We start from the raw sequence: 24739 nt of genomic DNA on the forward strand, positions 1-24739 counted from the left end.
AAAGCCAAAAGGCACAGAAAGTGGGAGATATTTATACTGCAGGGCGAGGGAATGAAAGATGAGTCATAGCCACAAAAACAAGGGGAAAGGCTGCTAATGGCAGCCCATGATGTGGAGATGCCAGCAATGCATAGAGAGAATAGAGTCAGAGTCATAGAGGTTTACAGCATGGAAACAGGCCCTTTGGCCCAACTTGTCCAAGCCGCCTTTATTTTTTAAAACCGCTAAGCCAATCCCAAGTGCCCACATTTGGCCCATATCCCTCTATCCCCATCGTACCCATGTAACTATCTAAATGCTTTTTAAAAGACAAAATTGTATCTGCCTCTACTACTACCTCTGGCAGCTTGTTCCAGACATTCACCACCCTCTATGTGAAAAAATTGCCCCTCTGGACACTTTTTTTATCTCTCCTCTCTCACCTTAAACCTATGCCCTCTAGTTTTAGACTTCCCTACCTTTGGGAAAAGGTATTGACTATCTAGCTGATCTGTGCCCCTCATTATTTTATAGACCTCAATAAGGTCACCCCTCAGCCTCCTACACTCCAGAGAAAAAAGTCCCAGTCTATCCAGCCTCTCCTTATAACTCAATCCATCAAGTCCCGGTAGCATTTTAGTAAATCTTTTCTTCGCTCTTTCTAGTTTAATAATGTCCTTTCTATAATAGGGTGACCAGAATTGCACACAGTATTCCAAGTGTGGCCTTACCAATGTCTTGTACAACTTCAACAAGACAATCCAACTTCTGTATTCAATGTTCTGACCGATGAAACCAAGCATGCTGAATGCCTTCTTCACCATTCTGTCCACCTGTGACTCCACTTTCAAGGAGCTATGAACATGTACCCCTAGATCTCTTTGTTCTGTAACTCTCCCCAGTGCCCTACCATTAACTGAGTAAGTCCTGCCCTGGTTCAATCTACCAAAATGCATCACCTCGCATTTGTCTAAATTAAACTCCATCTGTCATTCGTCAGCCAAGATCAAACAGCAGAGAAGCTGAAATCAGAGGGTAAGCTGTGACAGATGGGAGAAAGCCTCTGACTATCCTCCCTGTCTATGCCTCTCATTATTTTGTAGACCTCTATCAGGTCTCCTCTCAGCCTTCATCTTTCCAGTGAAAATAATCCCAGTCTTTTCAACGCCCTCGAGACCAGGCAACATCCTGGTGAACCTTCTTTGCACTTTCTCTAAAACTTCCATGTCCTTTGGGTAGTGTGGTGACCAGCACTGCACGCAATACTCCAAATGTGGCCTAACCAAGGTTTTATATACTGCAACAAGATTTCCCAACTCTTGTACTCAATGCCCCGGCCGATAAAGGCAAGTATGCCATATGTCTTCTTAATCACCTTGGCCGTCTGTGTTGCCACTTTTAGGGAACTGTGGATTTGCACACCCAGAACCCTCTATATGTTGATGATCCTCAGGGTTCTGCCATTTACAGTATAATTCACACCTAAATTTGATCCTACAAAATGCATCACCGCACATTTGTCCGGATTAAACTTCATTTGCCATTTCTGTGCCCAAGTCTCCACTCTATCTCTATCCTGTTATCCTCTGACAATCCCCGACACTATCAGCAACTCCACCAATCGTCGTGTCATCCACAAACTTACTTATCAGACCACCCACATTTTCCTCCAGATCATTTATATATACTACAAACAACAGAGGTCCCAGCACTGATCTCTGCGGAACACCACTAGCTACAGATCTCCATTCTGAAAAACACCCTTCCACCGCTACTCTGTCTTCCATAACCAAGCCTGTTCTGTATCCATCCAGCCAGCCCACCTCGAATCCCATGTGGTTTTAGTTTTTGTACCAGTCTGCCATGTGGAACCTTATCAAACACCTTACTAAAGTCCATATAAACTACATCCACAGTCCTCCCCTCCATTAATTATCTTTGTTACCTCTTCAAAAACTCAACCAGGTTGGTGAGACATGATCTTCCCTGTACAAAACCATGCTGCCTGTCACTAACTAGTCTATTTTCTTCCAAATGTGCATATATCCTGTCCCTCCATATCTTCTCCAAAATCTTCCCCATCACTAATGTCAGGCTCGCCAGCCTGTAACTTCCTGGATTATCCCCGCTACCTTTCTTAAACAAGGGGACAACATTGGCTATTCTCCAGTCCTCTGGAATTTCACCTGTGGTAAAGAGGATGTGAAGATACCTGTTAAAACCCCAGCTATTTCTTCCCTTGCCTCCCGTAGTAGCCTGCGATAGATCCCACCTGGCCCTGGGGACTTGTCTACCTTAATGCAATTTAGGATACCCAACACTTCCCCCTTCAATATATTGACATTCTCTAGAGTATACACACACCTATTCCTGACCTCAACATCCATCATGCCCTTTTCCTTGGTGAATACTGATACACAAAGTACTCATTAAGGATCTCACCCTGTGGTTCCATGCATAACTTCCCTCCATTGTCCTTGAGTGGGCCTGCTCTCTCTTGCCCCCAATATATGCATTAAAAAGCCTTGGGATTGCCCTTGACCCTGTTTGATAACGACATTTCATGGCCCCTTTTAACCCTCCTAATTCTCATTGATCATCATGTCAAATGGAAATCTGTGCTTTAGTTACTTTATAAAAGGTTATTGTTTCATGTATTTATGTAGATTTCAGTCATGCTGTCCATAATGCCAAAAGCCAAAGAGTCAGTGAAGCCCCTCTTGTCTGGCTTCTCTCCTAGGATGGTCGTGCATGTCTTCTGCTGCTCTTTGCCCCCAATAAAGATGGTGGCCATACATGCACCCAACTGCATATTGCCCCATATAAAGATGACGGCTGTTAACCCAGGCCTGTTGACAGAAGCAGGCGGGCAGCTGCCAGCACGCTCAGTGAAAATGTGAGAGGGGGGCAGCATGGTGGCAGAGCGGTTCGCACTGCTGCCTCACAGTGCCAGGGACCTGGGTTCAATTCCCGACTTGGGTCACTGTTTACGGAGTCTGCATGTTCTCCCCGTGTCTGCGTGGGTTTCCTTCGGATGCTCCGGTTTCCTCCCACAGCCTGAAAGACGTGCTGGTTAGGTGCATTGGCCATGCTAAATTCTCCCTCAGTGTACCCAAACAGGCGCCGGAGTGTGGCGACTAGGGGATTTTCACAGCAACTTCATTGTGGTGTTAGTGTAAGCCTTACTTGTGACACTAATAAATAAAGTTTTAACTTTAGTTGCATTGATCTTAGAGAGCTGGCATTGACTCAATGGGCTGAATGGCTTCCTCCTGTGCTGTAACCATTCCAAGTCTTACACATGGTTATATTTTTGGGTAGCTGAATAATCATTGGTGTCAGATTCAGAAAATTAGTTGACTTGATTGGTATTGGCAACCATTGACCAAACTAAGATTGATTAATCTGGTCATTCTGCTGCTGCTGGCTTATTCCTTAATGGTGCTTACGCTGACTAAATTGTAGTGATTGGATCATGTGTGGTTGATTGCCAATGTAGCGAATAAGTCTACATTTCTGCCAATATTTGATGCCCCTCGGCTGTAACCATGGAAAGTGTGGCTCTGTTTTTGGGTGTGACCCTGCTGTGGCCGCACTGTCACCTTTTGGGAAGATGGGGAGTGTGCCCAGTGCTGATAAATTTGTTCCTTTTTTTTTCAGCACGAGTTGTACATCAGAGCCTTTCAGATGTTGTCTGACTTCCCACCAGTGAGTATAGCTGCAGCCGTTCCCCGCATTCCCTCCCCCACTTCTTCCCCGCTTTGTTCACGGTGGAGCTAGCACCCCCGTCTTCCGTCGGTAAGATTTTATAAGCTCTGTACAAATCCAGCAGCAGAGAGGCGATCTCCTCTTTCCATTACTCCCTTAGATCACAGACACAAAGACGGAGACTCAATACTGCAAGATGATTCGTCAGCTCCTGGACGACCACAAAGACGTTGTCACGATGCTGGCTGAAGGTTTCCGAGAATGCCGAAAGCACGTGGAGGTAAATGAACTCTGTCGCTGTGGAGTTTTCTTTATTTCTACACAGGATGTGGGCGTCGCTGGCAAGACCAGTATTTGTTGTCCCTCCCTAATTGCCCTTGAACAGAGCGGCTTGCTAGGGCCTTTACAGAGCGCATTTAAGAGTCGACCACATTGCTCTGGAGTCTCCTGTAGACCAGACTGGGAAAGGTTGGCAGATTTCCTTCCCCAAAGGATGTTAGGGATCCGGATTTTTTTTTAAATTCAATGATAATCCGTTAGTTTTCACAGTAACCATCCCAAACCAGCTTCCAATCCCAGCTTTCTACTAGAATTCAAATTCTGACAGCTACCATAGCTAGATTTGAACCCATGTCCCAGAGAATTAGCCTGGGCCTTTGGATTACTCGATCCATCGTGTGACGTTATCTCTCCCTCCATTAGGCCGATCCTCGTACAAACTTTCCTGTGAAAATTAATTCTGAATTTTGATGGAAAGAACTGCCCGAAACGGCCATTTTGAGCAAGCTGAATTTTGTTGTTTCACCTCAGTTGGCAGTACTTGACTGAGAGTTTGTTTTGTGCATCATGCAAATTTAAATGTTGGCCCTGGGTGCCATTTTTGACGATTAGCCAATGGGAATAATTGTCTGATTAGCCACAATAAGGCAGACTAGTAAGTGTTTCTATATGTGGCTAGTTCTGGGATAATTCTGCTGTCAGTCTCTCCCTACCGCTGCCATAGAATCCCTACGGTGCAGAAGGAGGCCATTCAGCCCATTGAGTCAGCACTGACCACAATCACGCCCTATTCCCGTAACCCCACATATTTACCCTGCTAATCCCCCTGACACTAGTGTTAATTTTAGCATGGCCAATCAACCTAACTCGCACCTCTTTCGGACTGTGGGAGGAAACCCACGCAGACACGGGGAGAACGTGCAAACTCCACACAGACTGTGACCTGAGGCCAAATTGAACCTGGGTCCCTAGTGCTGTGAGGCAGCAATGCTAACCACTGTGCCACCCCAAACAACTCTTAGACAACTCCAGACCTACCTGACTCCTGATGCTTAAACCTGCCTTGGCCAAAGATAACTTAAATGCCATTGCACTTTCTGTAATGACTGTTGTGAAGTGATTATTTTTATTGTATTGAAGTACCTCTGGGTGCAAGGTGACCTATGTAGAAAACTGGAATATTATTGCACGTTTTGTGACGGACATTTTGAAGCGTTTGTAATGTTCTTTTAGATATTTTATGAATGAAGCATATTTTTTTTGCAACAAAAAAATCAGAAGTAGGTTTTAAGGAGCATCTTAAAGGAATAAAAGTGAGGTGGGGAGAAAGTTCCAAGATTATGCCCCTGTAATCTGAAGGTGCAGTCACCGATATTTTTTAAAATTTGATTTATTATTGTCACATGTATTAGTAAACAGTGAAAAGTATTGTTTCTTGTGCCCTATACAGACAAAGCATACCGTTCATAGAGAAGGAAACGAGAGAGTGCAGAATGTGGTGTTACAGTCATAGCTAGGGTGCTGAGAAAGATCAACTTAATGCGAGTTAGGTCCATTCAAAAGTCTGATGGCAGCAGGGAAGAAGCTGTTCTTGAATCGGTTGCTACGTGACCTCAGACTTTTGTATCTTTTTCCCGACGGAAGAAGATAGAAGAGGGAATGTCCGGGGTGCCTTAATTATGCTGACTGCTTTGCCGAGGCAGCAGGAAGTGTAGACAGAGTCAATGGATGGGAGGCTGGTTTGTGTGATGGATTGGGCTTCATTCACAACCTTCTATATTTTCTTGTGGTCTTGGACAGAGCAGGAGCCATACCAAGCTCTGATACAACCAGAAAGAATGCTTTCTATGGTGCATCTGTAAAAGTTGGTGAGAGTCGTAGTGGACATACCAAATTTCCTTAGTCTTCTGAGAAAGTAGAGGCATTGGTGGGCTTTCGTAACTGTAGTGTCGGCATGGGGGGACCAGGACAGGTTGTTGGTGATCTGAACACCTAAAAACTTAAAGCTCGCGACCATTTCTACTTCGTCTCCACTGATAGTGTAGTGATTAAAATTGGGGTTGCACAAGAGGCCAGAATTGGAGGAACGCAGATATCCCAGAGGGTTGTGGGGCTGCGGGTGATTAGAGAGATAAGGAGGGTGAGCAGATTTGAAAACCAGGATGAGAATTTAAAAATGGTGGTGTTGCCATATTGGGAACCAATCTAGCTCCAGAGTGTATGGAGGCAGTGGGAGAATTTGGTGCGAGTTGAGATTCAAGTCAGAGGTTTAAATGAGCTGAAGTGCAAGATGGGAAGCCAGCTGAGAGGGTATTGGAGTGGACGAGCCTGGAGTTAACAAAGGCACAGATGAAAATGGGATTAGATTAGATAGGGGCTTGATGGCTGGTGCAGGCATGATGGGCCGAAGGGCCTGTTTCTGTGCTGTAAAACTCTATCGCCGGAATTCTACCACCTCGCCTGCCATGGAATCGGAGCAGATGAGGGGCAGATAAGGAAAATGTCCATTGACCTTGGGCGGAAATTTCTGGTCTTGCTCGAGCGAGGCCACACAACTCTGCCCTGTGACTCTAAGTCGTGGAGTAAGGCACTGCTTGATGGTGTTTTCTGTTGCATTTCATTTGTAATCTTTCAGGATGAGTCGTTGATCCGATCCTTCCTGGACAACACGCTGACCTCTCGACTGGGGATCCGAATGCTGGCAACGCACCACCTGACCCTGTACGAGAATAATGTGAGTACACAAGGGGACAGTGCAAACAGCCTCCGTACAGATCCACTCCAATCGCCCGTCCTTTCTACAGGTTTGTCTGAGTTCAGACTCTGGGCGGGTGTTTACACAGCCTTATCTGGAATTCCGACCTCGCTGGCAGACTTGCTGAGACAGGGTTTTAGTGAAGGGGAGTTGAAATGCCAGTTGTGGGACTGGTGCCAGCCGCCTCCCAGGATGTAACAAAACCAGCTCCAACCGGTCTGAAAGCAGAATGTGACCCCTTCGTAGAAACAAACTGCTCGATTGGCAACCAGGGAAAATGTGTTGCAATTGGGGGAGGGATTACTTCACAGGAATGCACAAGAAATGAGTGTAATGGGCATATCCAATCAGTGTATTGTCTTACCCAGTGACTCTTTCTGGATAAAGCACTGCTAAAGCTTATAATTGCTACCCACGGATATATAAGGTGTAACAACCGATATTGAGAGTGCCTGACAGTTACTGAGTGAGTGCTGGCATAAGGAGGCAGGGGCATTGTTAACAAGGCCAGAGTCCCGAGATGGTAATTGTCCCTACTTTCTGTTGAACATTGGTCTGATTCCAAATAAATCTGTTGGACTTTAACCTGGTGTTGTGAGACGACTTATACTAGGAATGAAAGAAAGACCTGCGTTTATATGGCTCCTTTCACAACATCTCAAAGTGCTTTGTATGAAATTTGTGTGAAATACAGCAGTCAGTTGTTGAGCAGCAGAGTCCCACAAGCTGCAATGATCAGCTACTGGGCTCTAGTGATGTGTGAGGGATCAATGTTGGCGAGTCCACCAGGGAGAATCCCACAGCTTTTCACCATGTAATTCCCATTGAGTCTGTTATGTCCGTCTGAAAGAGCACACAGGCCCTTGGTTTAATGTTGTATTGGAAAGGTAATGCCTCCGACAATGCAGCACTCCCTCAGCATGGACTTTACACTCTCTGGAGTGGGGCTAGAACCTGTAATCTTCGGATTCAGAGGCAAGGGTCCTACCACTGCACCACTGAGATCCCATTGCTCGTGTTAACGTCTACCTGAAGTTAATTATTTAGGGTGGCACGGTAGCACAGTGGTTAGCACTGCTGCTTCACAACTCCAGGGACCTGGGTTCGATTCCCGGCTCGGGTCACTGTCTGTGTGGAGTTTGCTCATTCTCCTCGTGTCTGCGTGGGTTTCCTCCGGGTGCTCCGGTTTCCTCCCACAGTCCAAAGATGTGCGGGTTAGGTTGATTGGCCATGCTTAAAAAAAAATTGCCCCTTAGTGTCCTGAGATGTGTAGGTTAGAGGGATTAGTGGGTAAATATGTAGGGATAGGGCCTGGGTGGGATTGTGGTCGGTGCAGACTCAATGGGCCGAATGGCCTCTTTCTGTACTGTAGGGTTTCTATGATATGATTTCTATGTGACAGATGGGTGGGAGGTACAGTTATATCTAGAGCTAGTTACAATGCAGTGAAACTAAGGATGGCCTCAGTAGATGAGGGCCAATGCCGTGCAATGCTTCTGTTCCACCACTGAGTCCTCCAATACCCAATTAATCTGAACTCGGGAAAGCCATTCCTTTCCTGGTCCAATACATAATTGGCTTCTTTGAAAACATATATTGGTGGGGTGGGGTTTATTTGGGGGGTGTGGGGTTAATGGGGGGAATGGGGGGACTGGGTTTAGTGGGGAGGGGCGGTGGTGAGATGGGGTTTAACGGGAGGAAGCGTGTGTGTGGGGCCTGTTTGTGTAGATTCAGTGTAACTTTGTTACTGAAATTTGTTCCTCTGTTTTCTTCCTTCAGGCTGACTTTGTGGGAATTATCTGTACACGACTGTCTCCAAAGAGGATCATTGAGAAATGGGTGGATTTTGCCCGGTGAGTCTTCCCTGCGTTATATTGGGGAGCTGAAGTTGGGAGAAGTGGAGGCAGCGTTGGGACTGATCCTCCGAGAGTGGGCATGGGGCACATTGCCACATGGACCACTGGCTTTGTAGCCTGTGAGTCTTCTTGTCCAATGAGGCTGGTGGGCAGAAGGTTGGGAGCAGTGCAAAGGTTTGAAGCTTCAGTGCAGTCATCACATAACATCTCATTTGAAGGGCTGCATCTCTGACAGTGCCGCACTCCCTCGGGGCTGCAGCATCTCTGACAGTGCCGCACTCCCTCGGGGCTGCAGCATCTCTGACAGTGCCGCACTCCCTCGGGGCTGCAGCATCTCTGACAGTGCCGCACTCCCTCGGGGCTGCAGCATCTCTGACAGTGCCGCACTCCCTCGGGGCTGCAGCATCTCCGACAGTGCCGCACTTCCTCGGGGCTGCAGCATCTCTGTCAGTGCCGCACTCCCTCGGGGCTGCAGCATCTCTGTCAGTGCCGCACTCCCTCGGGGCTGCAGCATCTCTGACAGTGCCGCACTCCCTCGGGGCTGCAGCATCTCTGACAGTGCTGTGCTCCCTCGGGGCTGCAGCATCTCTGACAGTGCCGCACTCCCTCGGGGCTGCAGCATCTCTGACAGTGCCGCACTCCCTCGGGGCTGCAGCATCTCTGACAGTGCCGCACTCCCTCGGGGCTGCAGCATCACCGACAGTGCTATGCTCCCTCGGGGCTGCAGCATCTCTGACAGTGCTGCACTCCCTCGGGGCTGCAGCATCTCTGACAGTGCCGCACTCCCTCGGGGCTGCAGCATCACCGACAGTGCTATGCTCCCTCGGGGCTGCAGCATCTCTGACAGTGCTGCACTCCCTCGGGGCTGCAGCATCTCTGACAGTGCTGCACTCCCTCGGGGCTGCAGCATCTCTGACAGTGCCGCACGCCCTCGGGGCTGCAGCATCTCTGACAGTGCCGCACTCCCTCGGGGCTGCAGCATCTCTGTCAGTGCCGCACTCCCTCGGGGCTGCAGCATCTCTAACAGTGATAGCTGTGACAGGGTCTGTGCATGAGCGATGATAACTTTAGTCACGAACAGCAGGAATCTCCAGCAGATGCATCACCCAGTTAGGGAATGGGCAGCTATCGAAAGGATCTCTGCCTATTCCCGGAAATAGGTTATTTAATTGTCTCTGTCTGTTTTCTAATCTGCTATTTTTGAATAATAGTATCCGAATCCCAGACTGTAAATTAACTTTGTAACTGTTCCCTTTTTATGATACTCTGGGGCCAGCCATATCTTACCTTCAGAGTGAGTCCGAAAGACGTGCTGGTTAGGTGCATTGGCCATGCTAAATTCTCCCTCGGTGTACCCGAACAGGCGCCGGAGTGTGGCGACTAGGGGATTCTCACAGTAATTTCGTTGCAGTGTTAATGTAAGCCGACTTGTGACTCTAAGAAATAAACTTTAATTTTAACTTGAGGAGGTAGGGAGATGAGTGATCTTGTGCCACAACATGAATCACTGGGGAATGCGGAACAGCATACTGTGACCTGTGGGAATTGGGCAGCACAGTGGTTAGCACCGTTGCCTCGCAGTGCCAGGGACCCGGGTTCGATTCCCGGCTTGGGTCACTGTCTGTGTGGAGTTTGCACATTCTCCTGTTTCTGTGTGGGTTTCCTCCGGGTGCTCCGGTTTCCTTCCACAGTCCAAAGATGTGCGGGTTAGGTGGATTGGCCATGCTAAATTGCCCCTTAATGTCAGGGGAGGGCTAGCTAGGGTAAATGCATGGGGTTATGGGAATAGGACCCGAGTGGGATTGCGGTCGTCGCAGACTCGATGGGCCAAATGGCCGCCTTCTGCACTGTAGGGATTCTTTGATTATTTAATCCCGATGATATCTCCGGTTTGAGCGGAGGTGCGGTGTGACCTACTGAGCTGTATCCAGAATTTACCCTCATTGTGCTGTCCACAGATTGATATCGCTGGAAGCACCATATACCTCGCAGTGTAGGGACGGTGATACCAGAACAGAAGCCCAGTGTAAATTTGCTCAGTGATACCAGAGCATCAAGACATGTGCACATTCCAGACTCTAAGCAGTCCACTGTGCAATATAAATGAGTCCACAATTCACCCACAACATTAGCTACTCTGTAGCTAATCCCTAGGTTTGAAAATCTTCTCCTTTGTGCTACAGCATATTTGGGAGCTGGAGTCAGAAGCCATGCAACCAAAATCTTATTTCAATCAAAAAATCCCTACAGTGCAAAAGGAGGCCATTTGGCCCAAAGAGCCTGCACCGACCACAATCCCACCCAGGCCCTATTACCGTAACCCCACATATTTACCCTGCTAATCCCTCTAACCTACACATCCCGAGACACTAAGGGGCAATTTAGCACGGCCAATGCACCTAACCAGCACATCTTTGTAGTGTGGGAGGAAACCGGAGCACCTGGGGGAAACCCACGCAGACACGGGGAGAACATACAGATTCCGCACAGACAGTGATCCAAGCCAGGAATCGGACCTGGGTCCCTGGATCTGTGAGGCAGCAGCGCTAACCACTGTGCCACCATGCCGCTCCAGACCGAAGCGGCACGGTGGCACAGTGACCGAGTTTACTCGAAGATTTTTTCCTTGCAAACGTGTTGATACTTTTCTTTTAGGCTTTGTGATATTTGAAGAATTGAACCATCTGTATTATTTGGATGGTTGGTAATGAGCTGAAGAGGGTATGAGTACTGTTTGACTGTGAGCTGCTGGATCCTCTCGAGGACAGGGTTAAGGCTGCCTGGCATTCCTGTCATTGCTCTTTTAGTGTCATCCATTGTTTTTTAAAATGAAACAGAACAACAGGATCCTTGAGTTTGTTGGAAGCATGTCATTTCTTCTCTCTTTCTCTCATTCTCACTGCTCTTACTGTATTGCCCATCTATGAAAGTTCTGTGCCTCACCCTCACTATCTGCTAAGCAACCCAACTGCTATTTCCTGACCTTACCTGTGCTGAGGACATGAACTAAGCCACGATGAGGGAACGTTTGCACTCTAATTCACCGTCTATTAAACTATCAAGCCCTGGGAATATAAACATCTGCTGAATCTAGATTGAGTGAGTGGCAGACTGTATGGGGCAGGGAGGAAGAATTTAAGGATGATGTCGGTATCTCTTGTACGCAGGAACCTGGGTGTCCTAATACACTCGTCACTGAAAGCAAGTACATAAAGGCAAAACACTGTGAATGCTGGAATCTGAAACAAAAACAGAGAATGCTGGGAAAACTCAGCAGGTCTGACAGCATCTGCTCTGATGAAGGGTCATCCAGAGTCAAAACGTTGGCTCTATTCTCTCCCCACTGATACTGAAAGCAAGTATGCAGGTGCAGCAAGCAGATCTGAAGGCAAATGATGTGTAGGCCTTCATTGCATGAGGGCAAGAATGAGATGGGATCTCATTGAAATGAATAAAATTCTGATAGGGCTGGGCAGACTGGACACAAGGATGATGTTTTCCCCTGGCTGGAGGGTCTAGAACAAGAGATCACAGTCTCGGGGTACTGGGGTGGGCCATTTAGGACTGAGATGAGGAGAAAATTCTTCACTCAGAAGGTGCTGAACCTTTAGAATTCTCTACCACAGAAGGCTGTGGAAGCCAAAATCACTGAGTATATTTAAGAAGGAAATAGATTTTTAGGTGTCTGATGACCATTATAAACAGCAACACAAAAGCTAAGTGCTACAATTGTTGGAAATACTCAGCTGATCAGGCAGCATCTAGAACATAGAACAGTACAGCACAGAACAGGCCCTTCGGCCCACGATGTTGTGCCGAGCTTTATCTGAAACCAAGATCAAGCTATCCCACTCCCTATCATCCTGGTGTGCTCCATGTGCCTATCCAATAACCACTTAAATGTTTCTAAAGTGTCTGACTCCACTATCACTGCAGGCAGTCCATTCCACACCCCAACCACACTCTGCGTAAAGAACCTACCTCTGATATCCGTCCTGTATCTCCCACCACGAACCCTATAGTTATGCCCCCTTGTAATAGCTCCATCCACCCGAGGAAATAGTCTTTGAACGTTCACTCTATCTATCCCCTTCATCATTTTATACACCTCTATTAAGTCTCCCCTCAGCCTCCTCCGCTCCAGAGAGAACAGCCCTAGCTCCCTCAACCTTTCCTCATATGACCTACCCTCCAAACCAGGCAGCATCCTGGTAAATCTCCTCTGCACTCTTTCCAGCGCTTCCACATCCTTCTTATAGTGAGGTGACCAGAACTGCACACAATATTCCAAATGTGGTCTCACCAAGGTCCTGTACAGTTGCAGCATAACCCCACGGCTCTTAAACTCCAACCCCCTGTTAATAAAAGCTAACACACTATAGGCCTTCTTCACAGCTCTATCCACTTGACTGGCAACCTTTAGAGATCTGTGGATATGGACCCCAAGATCTCTCTGTTCCTCCACAGTCTTCAGAACCCTACCTTTGACCCTGGAATCCACATTTAAATTTGTCCTACCAAAATGAATCACCTCACATTTATCAGGGTTAAACTCCATTTGCCATTTTTCAGCCCAGCTTTGCATCCTATCTATGTCTCTTTGCAGCCTACAACAGCCCTCCACCTCATCCACTACTCCACCAATCTTGGTGTCATCAGCAAATTTACTGATCCACCCTTCAGCCCCCTCCTCTAAGTCATTAATAAAAATCACAAAGAGCATAGGACCAAGCACTGATCCCTGCGGCACACCGCTAGCAACCTGCCTCCAATCCGAAAATTTTCCATCGACCACCACCCTCTGTCTTCGGTCAGACAGCCAGTTACCTATCCAATCGGCCAACTTTCCCTCTATCCCACACCTCCTCACTTTCATCATAAGCCGACCATGGGGGACCTTATCAAACGCCTTACTAAAATCCATGTATATGACATCAACTGCCCTACCTTCATCAACACACTTAGTTACCTCCTCAAAAAATTCTATCAAATTTGTGAGGCACGACTTGCCCTTCACGAATCCGTGCTGACTATCTCGGATTAATCCGCATCTTTCTAAATGGTCGTAAATCCCATCCCTAAGGACCCTTTCCATCAATTTACCAACCACCGAAGTAAGACTAACCGGTCTATAATTACCAGGGTCATTTCTATTCCCTTTCTTAAACAGAGGAACAGCATTCGCCATTCTCCAGTCCTCTGGCACCATCCCCGTGGACAGCGAGGACCCAAAGATCAACGCCAAAGGCTCTGCAATCTCATCCCTTGCCTCCCACAGAATCCTAGGATACATTTCATCAGGCCCAGGGGACTTATCGACCTTCAGTTTATTCAAAACTGCCAAGACATCCTCCCTCCGAACATCTATTTCCTCCAGCCTATTAGCCTGTAACACCTTCTCTTCCTCAAAAACATGGCCCCTCTCCTTGGTGAACACTGAAGAAAAGTATTCATTCATCACCTCGCCTATCTCTACTGACTCCATACACAAGTTCCCACTACTGTCCTTGACCGGCCCTAACCTCACCCTGGTCATTCTGTGGAGGGAGAAGCAGAGTTAACGGGGGAAATTTTCCCATCCCGCCTGCCACAAGGATTGTAGCGGGCGGGGGGGGGGGGGGGGGGGGGGGGTGCAGACCATGCAAAGTTTCTGTTGACCTCAGGTGGGATATTCCGGTTTTGGGGCGAGCGTGGCCGGAAAATCCCACCCAACGTTTCAGAATGTGAGCAGATTGGAGTTCATTTTAATACAACCCTTGTTGATCTTGTTCTCTCCTTTTCTAGGCGTCTGTGTGAGCATCAATACGGAAACTCCCCCCGGGTGCGGATCAATGGCCATGTGGCAGCGAGATACCCTTACATCCCCATGCCTCTGGACTACATCTTGCCTGAGTTGCTGAAGAATGCAATGAGGTGAGCAATGTCAGCCCACAGTAATGTCCGAAACTCCAGCCAGTGGGGTGCTGCAGGTTGCATAATGAACCTTACTGTGACTCTCTAATTAACACAGCAGGGTGACCCATTTTGTCCAGATAGATAGAATAAGAGAAAAATCCATTGCTTGCTTTCTTCCCCAGGCCTGACATCATGCTGTTAATTGGCTATGATCATAAACTGACCGTGGGAATTCTCACGCTGTCATTTCTACTGAAAGAAACACTTTAAAAAACAAACCCAGGGTCAGACCGTGAGCAGAGTGGCTTCAATGAAGGTAAATGTGAGGTAGGAACTGTGGAAGCCCAAAGAGATTTAAGGGAACGTCTACCCAGATGTGGTCGTGGGATACAAAACACACTGCAAAAGGTTAAGGATGTGTTGGGCCTTTATGACCAGAGGACTGGAATATGAAGATTTAGCTACAGCTGCACAAAACTCTGGTCAAACCACATCTGGGGACTGTCCTGGGCACTATACCTTAGACAGGATATTTAGGGTTTGGAGGGAGACTAGTGCACGTTCCCCAGAGTGAATCTAAAGTTTATTATTTTGGGAATAAATTCTCAAATTCAGCTTGTATTTCCTGGAATTTAGAAGGTTGAGTTTGGTGGAAATCCAGGTTATTCGGGAGAGAAATTAGGAAGTACTTCAGGCAAAGGGTGTTAGGAATGTGCAACACTCCCGCAAAGAATAATAGATGCCATCTGAGTTAACCATTTGAAATCTGTGATTGCTAGATTTCTGCTCTGCCCGGGTATTCTGGGATATGGAGATGAGGAGGGTAAATAGAATTGGGGTACAGATCAGTCATCATCTTGCTGAATGTTGGAACAGGCTTGAGGGGCTGAATGGCCTCCTCCTCTTCCTATGCCCTGTCAGTATATGAAAAATGATTGCGGGGAGGTGATTTTTAATTGGTTGGATATTGAGCTTCCTAGGGCAAACCATGAAACTTGCAGTTAAAGGCAACCCTAAATCTACAATGGCAGAGGTGTACTTCACAAGAGAAAAGCTCTTGAACAACCATTGGATGGACAAGGGCCTGGTTAATATTTTTTTAATATTAACACTCTATTGACTTCTTTACAAATAACCAGACTATAAAAGACCTGAACTTAACAGGGCCAAGAGAAAAGGTTCCCAAAATTAATCTGCTTAGCTTTTTATCCTGACAAGCTACTTCCACTACTGATGCGAGTTTTTAAAATATTTCTGTGGGCGTTGGTGGCTGGGTCAGCATTTATTGTTCATCCCCAAGGGCATTTCCGAGTCAACAACATTGCTGTGGATCTGGAGTCCGCCCCTTAACTTTTCTTTCCCTGAGTGTTTGAAGATGTGTCAAGAAAACTGGGCGGCACAGTGGTTAGCACTGCTGCCTCACAGCGCCAGGCACCCGGGTTCAATTCCCGGCTTGGGTGACTGTATGGAGTCTGCACGTTCTCCCCGTGTCTGCGTGGGTTTCCTCCCACAATCCAAAGATGTGTAGGTTAGGCGGATTGGCCATGCTAAATTGTTCCTTAGTGTCCGAAGATGTATAGGTTAGCTGGATTGGCTGTGCTAAAAGCAGTTATAGGGAGGGCCTGGGTAAGATACTTTTTCAGAGATTCAGTGCTGACTCAATGGTCCGAATGGCCTCTTTCTGCACGGTAGCGGTTTCTGAAGTTGATCTTTCAGCTGGCGGTGGCCGGATTATGCAATTCTAATTTTTTTTGTAAAATGGGATATAGTTTGATGTTTCCTGGCAGAGTGTAAGCTGATCTCAGTGTTTATCAAACAGGATACAGCTGGCAGCCAGATCCAGCACGGGCCTCTCCTATTTATGTATTGTGGGTACTTGGCAGCACTCTCTGACAAGCAGAAAGGAGGCATGTCTGGACCTTGTTTTTGTTCAAGTTTCTAATGTTGCAACGTTTCATCTGAAGTGGGAAGTTTTGGCTGACTGGGATCCTTCGTTAGGTCATGTGACAGCTTGTGTTTTCAAGTAGCTTGTTTCAGATCCTGTTTTTTTTAATAGCTGACTTTCTTTACAATGACAAACCTGTGAATATACCGGGAAACAATACCAGATATTTAACATGTGCTGAATGGGTCCATCGAGTTTACCTCTCCCACAACCAACCCTGAACATCAGAATATTTTCAAACTGATGGAGCCCACTCGGCCCATTGCTTCTGTTCCTCCTTGTTGCCTTGGTCCCATTTTTCTCTCGTCCCCAGCCACTCCCTAAGCCCACCGGTCCCCAGAATTGCCTCAAACTCACTTTGTGGGATCGCCTTCAGTGGCCGTTCCCTGTGACCTGCCCCACACCTCTCCAACACTGCTCAGTGAAAGTGTTTGCAGTGGGGTTGCCAATCCTCCAGGATTGGCCTGGAGTCCCCAGGAACCAGCAATCAGTTTCCAGGAAGTTTATTGCCTGCCGTTCCTTCGCTGTCACTGGGTCACAATCCTGGATCTCCCTCCCTCCCAGCGCTGTGGCTGTACCGACACCACATGGACTGCAGCTCACTACCACCTTCTTGAGGGCAATTAGGGATGGGCAATAAATGCTGATCTTGCCAGCGATGCCCACACCCCTTGAATGAATATTCATTCTGTGAACAACCCCGGAGAAAAAAATCATTGGAGTGTGAAACAAGATTGTGTTTTGTCACTTGTGGCACAGTGGTTAGCACTGTTGCCTCACAGCACCAGGGACCCAGGTTCAAATCCCGGCTTGGGTCAATGTCTGTGCGGAGTTTGCATTTTCTCCGTGTGTCTGCGTGGGTTTCCTCCCACAGTCCAAAGATGTGTGGGTTAGGTTCATAGAATCAGAGAATGCCTACACAGAAGGAGGCCATTTGGACATCGAGTCTGCACCGTCCACAATCTCACCCAGGTCCTATTCCCATAACCCCAAGCATTTACCCCGCCAATCCCCCTAACATTAGGGCCAATTTAGCATGGCCAATCAACCTAACCCGCACATCATCGGACATTGATTGGCCATGTTAAGTTGCCCCTTGGTGTCAGGGGGGATTAGTAGGGTAAATACGTGGGGTTATGGGTAGGATTGTTGTCAGTTCAGGCTCGATGGACTGAATGGCCTCCTTCTGCACTGTAGCGATTCTATTCTATGATTCATTTCTCTTTTTGAAAATTGTAGGGGGGGAAAGGGTGCTTGAATGAGTCAAGCATCATCCAATTGGTTAATGATTCTTGCTTTCCAGTTGGTGTAGAAGGCAGTGTATCATAAGGATGCATGTGTTAGCTGACTAATGGGGGAAAGTCATGTGATCAAACCTCCAGGAATTCATTTAATTACAGTTGGTGACCCTAGCTTCTTCCTGACTTCACTTCCTGCTCCCCACTTTTTAAACGTCCATCAATCATATTGGACCCAGTTGTGTTAATTCCCATCATAATCTCTCAAACTTCGTTTTGGCTGCCTGAGAGAAACTGACTTCCTTCGCTAATCAGTCACATGTTTGTGGGATCAGTTTGACCAAACTCTTTGTTCCGCTCCCTTTGTCTAACTAACTTTTCCCTATTCTGTTTTTTGTTGTCTGACTCACTGGAGTCCGATCAGTCCTCCCCCACCTCCTGTGACAGTTTGCCCAACTCTCTTTCTTGGCTTGTGTTACATTCTTTGCCCGCTGCCAATGATTTGGGTGCAAACAGCCTGTGCACCTACAACATGTGGACTGCAGCTGTTCAAGATGGCAGCTCGCCACCACCTTCTCTCAAGCAATTGGAGATGGGCTATAAACGCTGGCCTAGCTTGTGACAGCCACATCCCATGAATGAATAAAACTATTAATTGTCAACTTGTTTGTCTCTCGTGAGACACTTACTGACTCTGTGGATTTTTGACTCCATGGTAATGGTAGAAGCTCGCTGCCTTGCCATCTTGCTAGCTTTCTCATGGTCATGTGGCCTATCTCTCCATAGAGTCTCTTGTGAGCATTATAAACAGCCAGCTGAGAGTCCTAGCAAATGTGTCAAAAAAACATGTTGCCATCAACTCCGTTTAACTTTTGAAAGTGATTTACTAAGTGTGTTTTCCTCCTAAACAGAACCACATGCTGGGAGCAGCGTGCATGGGTTTGTGAACTATTTGTTATGTTGCATATCTCCATTCTGGCTGCAGAACTCGGCAGAAGACTTTGTGACTTGTTTTCCAGAATATTTTCATGACACTCTGGCAGCTCAGCCTCTGCAAACGCTGCCAGCTCCCATTAACCCTGCAATGAATAATCCGGGGAAAGAGTGCCCTTCCTATTGAAGCATTGATGCAGCTTTCCAGGGATTGGGTTTTCAGTGCTCTCTGGGGTTTTATATAAGCTGTTACTGTTAAACTTTCACATCATTGTTCATTATCAGCGATGACCTACTTTAAAGTTGGTATTTGTCCAACACAGACTCCCGACGCCAAGACTTTGGGAGGATGCTCATTGCAAACATTCACTTCTGAAGTTGTTTATCTTGTGCAGCCAATTTATTTCCCCCTCATGCTTTGAATGTTGTTTTTCTCCTGTTCTGAATTTGCCATTACAGAACACACCACTGACCAATCTTACCTTGAACTATTTATTCGATGACCTTAGTCTTTTCGTTCTTTAGTTACATGTTTGTGAGATGTGAGCCTGGCTAATCAGGCCAGCATTTGTTGCCCACCCCTAATTGTCCTCAAGAAGACTGTGGTGAGCCACCATCTTGAATTGTTGCAGTCCATCGGGTGTAGGTACATCCACAGTGCTGTTAGGGACAGAGTCCCAGGAATTTGACCGTGACGGAACAGTGACATGGTTCCAAGTCAGGATGGTGTGTGAAGATGGGAAGATTTTTAGATCTATAAATGGATGACACAGTGGTTAGCACTGCTGCCTCTCAGCACCAGGCACCCAGGTTCGATTCCCGGCTTGGGTCACTGTCTGTGTGAAGTTTGCACATTCTCCTCGTGTCTGCGTGGGTTTCCTCCGGATGCTCCGGTTTCCTCCCACAATCTGACTGTGCGGGTTAGATGGATTGGCCGTGCTAAACTGCCTGTTCGTGTCAGGGGAATTCGCTAGGGTAAATACGTGGGGTTATGGGGATAGGGCTTGAGTGGGACTGTGGTCAGTGCAGACTCGATGGGCTGACAGTCTACCTTCTGCACTGTAGGATAGTATGATTCACAGTCCTCCCCAGTGTGGTCTAGCTAAGATTCTGTCTTAATCTTAGAAGATTGTTGTTGTTGTTGTTGTTGTCTTCAGTTCTGCCAGTTTTGAGAATTGCTGCCTGTAACTCCCTGACGGACATCAGATCATCTGTGGACAGCCGCACACCGGGACAGCGCATTCGAATCCTGACTGAGTTTGTTTGTTATCCTCCAGGTCCAGTTTGTTTGAATCGAAATGGCTCGCACAGGCGTTGACTGGAGGTGAATGTGTAAATGCCAGAGAGGACATTGCACCTCTGCATGTCTCATGAGTTTAATTGCCTCTCTCTCTTTCTCTTTCCCCTTTCACAGAGCCACGATGGAGAGTCACCTTGACACGCCTTACAATGTCCCTGACATTGTGGTCACCATTGCCAACAACGATATTGACTTCATTATTAGGTAAGCCATGTTTACCGGGTAGTTTAACTCGTGCCTGTCTCTTTGTACTGACAGCCTCTTCTCCTTATCGGTTTTACCCGATGTATTATTATGTTTTGTGTCAACTACGCAGTTTGCCAGATATCCTTATTTATTCCCAGGAACTGCAACTAGGAAGCAAATGCTGAGTGCCAGAATTATATGTTAGCTTTTACCCTGGCGCCCCCCCCCCCCCCCCCCCCCCCACCCCCCCCCTCTGCCGCCACCACTACCACCAAGCTAATTATCTCTAAAACAGCCAATCGCTGCTGCTCTTTCAGTCAGGCATGAGGCCAACCCCTCCCTAACCAGAATTCCCACTCACCCTCAAGGCCCATCCACTGGGACAAACCTGAGAGTGGAGGCTGCTTACGGGGTTGTTTGGGGGGGGGGGGGCATTGCTGAGAGAGCCACAGCCCCTTCCCTTCTTGCCAACCCTTCTGCTCCTCTTACTGCACCCATTGTCTAGATCTCTCCTGGATCCGAGGCCTCGGATGTGTGTAGTACCAGCGATAGCCACCACCTACTTGGTGGCACTGCTGAGTACACGAGCTATTGGCCTCTGGCTGGCAGCTTTCAGCAGGCGGGGCTTCCACCCCTGGGGTCCTTGTTCCTGGGTGAGGACCCTTTGTCGGCCTGTTATGTCCACGCGTGGTCATACTGTGGGGCAGGCCTTCTCACAAAGACATACTAAATTGACCCGAGTGTCAGGGGGATTAGCAGGGTAAATGAGGGTTACAGAAATAAGGCCTGTGTGGGATTGTGGTTGGTACAGATATGATGGGTCAAATGGCCTCCTCCTATACTGTAAGGATTCTATGATGGTGGGGTCTCGTTTGCTAGGCGATCGAGGGGGCCGTCCATCCTGACTGTCTGCCCCTCTACCGCGGCTACGTTCGCGGCCAGGTGTCCCTGGAGAGGGAGCATGCAGTGTCCACGGGCACAGTTGATGCCTTCCGCGCCCGTTGGGCACCGCAGGGGTAGGGGTGCGTTATTGACCCTGACAATCACATTTTAATTTGATGTTTTTAAGTTTCCTTTGTACTTTGATTTTTGTTCGGGCTGTTCCCCCCTCCTTTTGGGGAGCTGCCCCTTTTGCTTTGTCCTGACTTAATCTGAGTTTGTTTATTTGGCTTGCCCTAAAAAGAGGTCAAGCTGACAGCCAAGGCCTCTGTCACCTCCACAATTCATAGAATCCCTACAGTGCAGAAAGAAGCCATTTGGCCCATTGAGACTGCACCGGCAACAATCCCACTAAGGCCCTATCCCTGTAACCGCACACATTCACCCTGCTAATATCCCTGACACTGAGGGACAATTTAGCATGGCCAATCAACCTAATCTGCACATCTTTGGACTGTGGGAGGAAACCGGAGCACCCGGAGGAAACCCACGCAAACACGGGGCGAATGTGCAGACTCCACACAGTCACCCGAGACTGGAATTGAACCCGGGTCCCCGGCGCTGTGAGGCAGCAGTGCTAACCACTGTGCCATCGTGCTGCCCATAAGATTCCACTCATACTGTCCAACGTATCAATAGAACCCCAAAAAACACTTCATACTGTGCCAATAATAAGGAAACAACAATTATTTGGGTGCATACATTGTCTTTAATGTGATGTACCAATAATGCATCCTTGCTCAATGATAAGGCCAGCTCATGGAGTTGGTCTTGTGTGTTGAAGGGGATAATTGTCACCATCCCTTTGAGCAGTGTTTGGTATTGCTGCATCATTCCCGCTGGGGAACGATGGCCAACCCAAAACCTGCATTCAGGAAGGGGGAATGGAGAATGTCCAGGGAATTAGACCACCTTCACATTGGTAGGAGGAAACATAATGGAATCACTGCAAAAGGAAGGAGCAAATAGAATCAAATCTAGTCATTAAAAATATAATAATCACTAGTCAACATGGATTTCAAAAGGAAAAATCTTGCTTGGCCAACCTTATTGAATGTTTTAAGGAGGTAACAGAGTAAATGGTAATGTGGTGGATGTAATTTATCTGGGTTTTCAAAAGGCTTTGATAAGATGCCCCGAAATAGGCTTACGAATGAGGTTAGAGAATGCAGAGCCAGGACAGTATCAGAATAGATTGCTAGTTGGCTTCAAGCCGAAAACAGAGAGTGCAAGCAGAGGGTAGCTGCTCACACGGGTGGATGGTGTTGTTCCATCAGGATCCAAGCTGGAACCACTGCTATTGACAATTTAGATTAATTCACAATAAGGATTTGGAGTTTTGAATCAAAAACATTCAAAATTTGAAGGTGACAACTTGGGAAGCATAGTCTATACTGAGGAGGAGTATATTACCAGAGTGTTTAATAAACTATAGAAAGTGGCATGGTGGTGCAGTGGTAATGTCACTGGATGAGTAATCCCAGGCTAAGTCTCTGGGGACATGGGTTCAAATCCCACCATGGCTGCTAGTGGAATTTAAAATCAATTATAAGTCTGGAATATAAAGCTAGTCTCAGTGATGGTGATTAGGAATCTATCATCAATTGCTGTTTAAAAAACAATGGTTCCCTAATATTCTTTAGGGAAGGAAATCTGCCGTCCTTACCTGGTCTAGTCTTCAGATGCTCAATAAAAGGTTAACTGTCCAATGGTCTAGCCACTCAGTTCAAGGTAATTAGGCAACGAGTGCTGGCCTTGCTCATATCCCATGAAAGAGTAAATAAATAACAGTGACAGATGAAGCTCTCAGATAAATATGAGGTGCTCCATTTTAGTTGGAAAAATATTACTTGGGAGCTGCATGTCTGGCTGGGGCAGAGGAACACAGATCTCCGAGTACAAATACATCAGGCATTAAAAATTGTGTTTCAGGTTAACAAGGCAATTAAAAAAGCAAACCAAACGCTCGACTTTATTTCTAGAGGGATAGTATTGAAAACTAGGGAAGTTATGCTAACTTTGGTTAGAGCACACTTAAGGCTCGCAATCCTGTGGAGAGTAACTCACCTCTTGACTCCCTGAAGCCTGTCCAGCGTCGACGAGGCACAAGTCAGGAGTGTGATAGAATACTCCCCACTTGCCTGGTTGGGTGCAGCTCCAACAACAATCGAGAAGCTCAACATCATCCAGGACAAAGCAGACTGCTTGATTTCTACCCTTCCCACAAACACTCACTCCCTCCATCACCGATGAATATTGGCAGCCGTGTGTACCATCTGCAAGATGCACTGCAGCAACTCACCAAGATTCCTTAGGCAGCACCTTTCAAACCCACGACACTACCATCTAGAAGGACAGAGGTAGCAGATAGCTGGGAACACCACCATCTGGAGGCCCCTACCCCAGATCAATCAGCATTCTGACTTGGAAATATATGGCGATTCCTTCGCAGTCGCTGGGTCAAAATCCTGGAGCTCCTTCCCCAACACCACTGTGGCTACACCTGCACCTCAGGGACTGCAGCAGTTAGAATCATAGAATCATACAGTGCAGAAGGAGGCCATTCGGCCCATTGTGTCTGCACCTACCACAACCCCACCCAGCCTCCATAATCCCATGCACCTACCCTAGCTAGTACCCCTGGCAATCCACCTAACCCCCACATCTTTGGACTGTGGGAGGAAATCGGAGCATCCAGAGGAAACCCACGCAGACATGGGGAGAATGTGCAAACTCCACACAGACAGTGACCCAAGCCAGGAATCGAACCCGGGTCCCTGGTGCTGAGAGGCAGCAGTGCTAAGCACTATGCCACCATGCCGCCCCAAAGAAGGCAGCTAACCACCAGCTTCTCAAGGGCAACTAGGGATGGGCAATAAATACTGACCTAACCAGCGACACCCACATCCCATAAATTAATTTAAAAAAAAGAGTATTGTGTGTTGTTTTGGTCACCATAATATAATAAGGATACAGACAAGGATAAGGGCGGCACGGTAGCACAGTGGTTAGCACTGCTATTTCACAGCTCCAGGGACCTGGGTTCGATTCCCGGCTTGGGTCACTGTCTGTGTGGAGTTTGCACATTCTCCTCGTGTCTGCGTGGGTTTCCTCCGGGTGCTCCGGTTTCCTCCCACAGTCCAAAGATGTGCGGGTTAGGTTGATTGGCCATGCTAAAAATTGCCCTTAGTGTCCTGAGATGCGTAGGTTAGAGGGATTAGTGGGTAAATATGTAGGGATATGGGGTTAGGGCCTGGGTGGGATTGTGGTCGGTGCAGACTCGATGGGCCAAATGGCCTCTTTCTGTACTGTAGGGTTTCTATGATTCTATGATACAGATGCACTGGGGAGGGTGCAGAAAGGATTTATGTAGATAATATTAGTGTACGTATCATGAAAGGATTTTTTTCCCTTATTCTTTCACATGTGGGTGTCACTGGCTAGGCCAGCATTCATTGCCCATGCATAATTGCCCTTGAGAAAGTGGTGGTGAACCATCTCCTTCACCTACTGCCATCAATCTGGTGTAGGAGCACCCATAGTGCTGTTAGGAAAGGTGTTCCAGGATTTTGACAGTGAAGGAACAGCTTCACTGGATTTTGGTTCTAGTTCCAAGTCTGGATGGTTTGTGTCTTGGAAGGGAACTTGCAGGTGGTATTTGGCAGGCTGGGTTTCTTTTCTCTTGAGAAAAGAAGGCTGAGGGGTGATCTAATAGAGATCTTTATA

At 47.4% G+C, this 24739-nt stretch overlaps 1 protein-coding gene across 1 annotated transcript in view; it reads left to right on the top strand.

The window, feature by feature from the left end:
- The window catches only part of bckdk (branched chain ketoacid dehydrogenase kinase), a 57725-nt gene that overhangs the window by 12702 nt on the left and 20284 nt on the right, over positions 1–24739 (top strand). The window contains exons 4-9 of the mRNA XM_078225131.1: positions 3640–3687; positions 3848–3967; positions 6602–6700; positions 8501–8574; positions 14362–14490; positions 20003–20092. Of these exons, the coding sequence (XP_078081257.1) occupies positions 3640–3687; positions 3848–3967; positions 6602–6700; positions 8501–8574; positions 14362–14490; positions 20003–20092 (560 nt within the window). The remainder of the gene's footprint in view (positions 1–3639; positions 3688–3847; positions 3968–6601; positions 6701–8500; positions 8575–14361; positions 14491–20002; positions 20093–24739) is intronic.

The sequence above is a fragment of the Mustelus asterias genome, chromosome 12, assembly GCF_964213995.1.
Source record: "Mustelus asterias chromosome 12, sMusAst1.hap1.1, whole genome shotgun sequence".
NCBI lineage: Eukaryota > Metazoa > Chordata > Chondrichthyes > Carcharhiniformes > Triakidae > Mustelus > Mustelus asterias.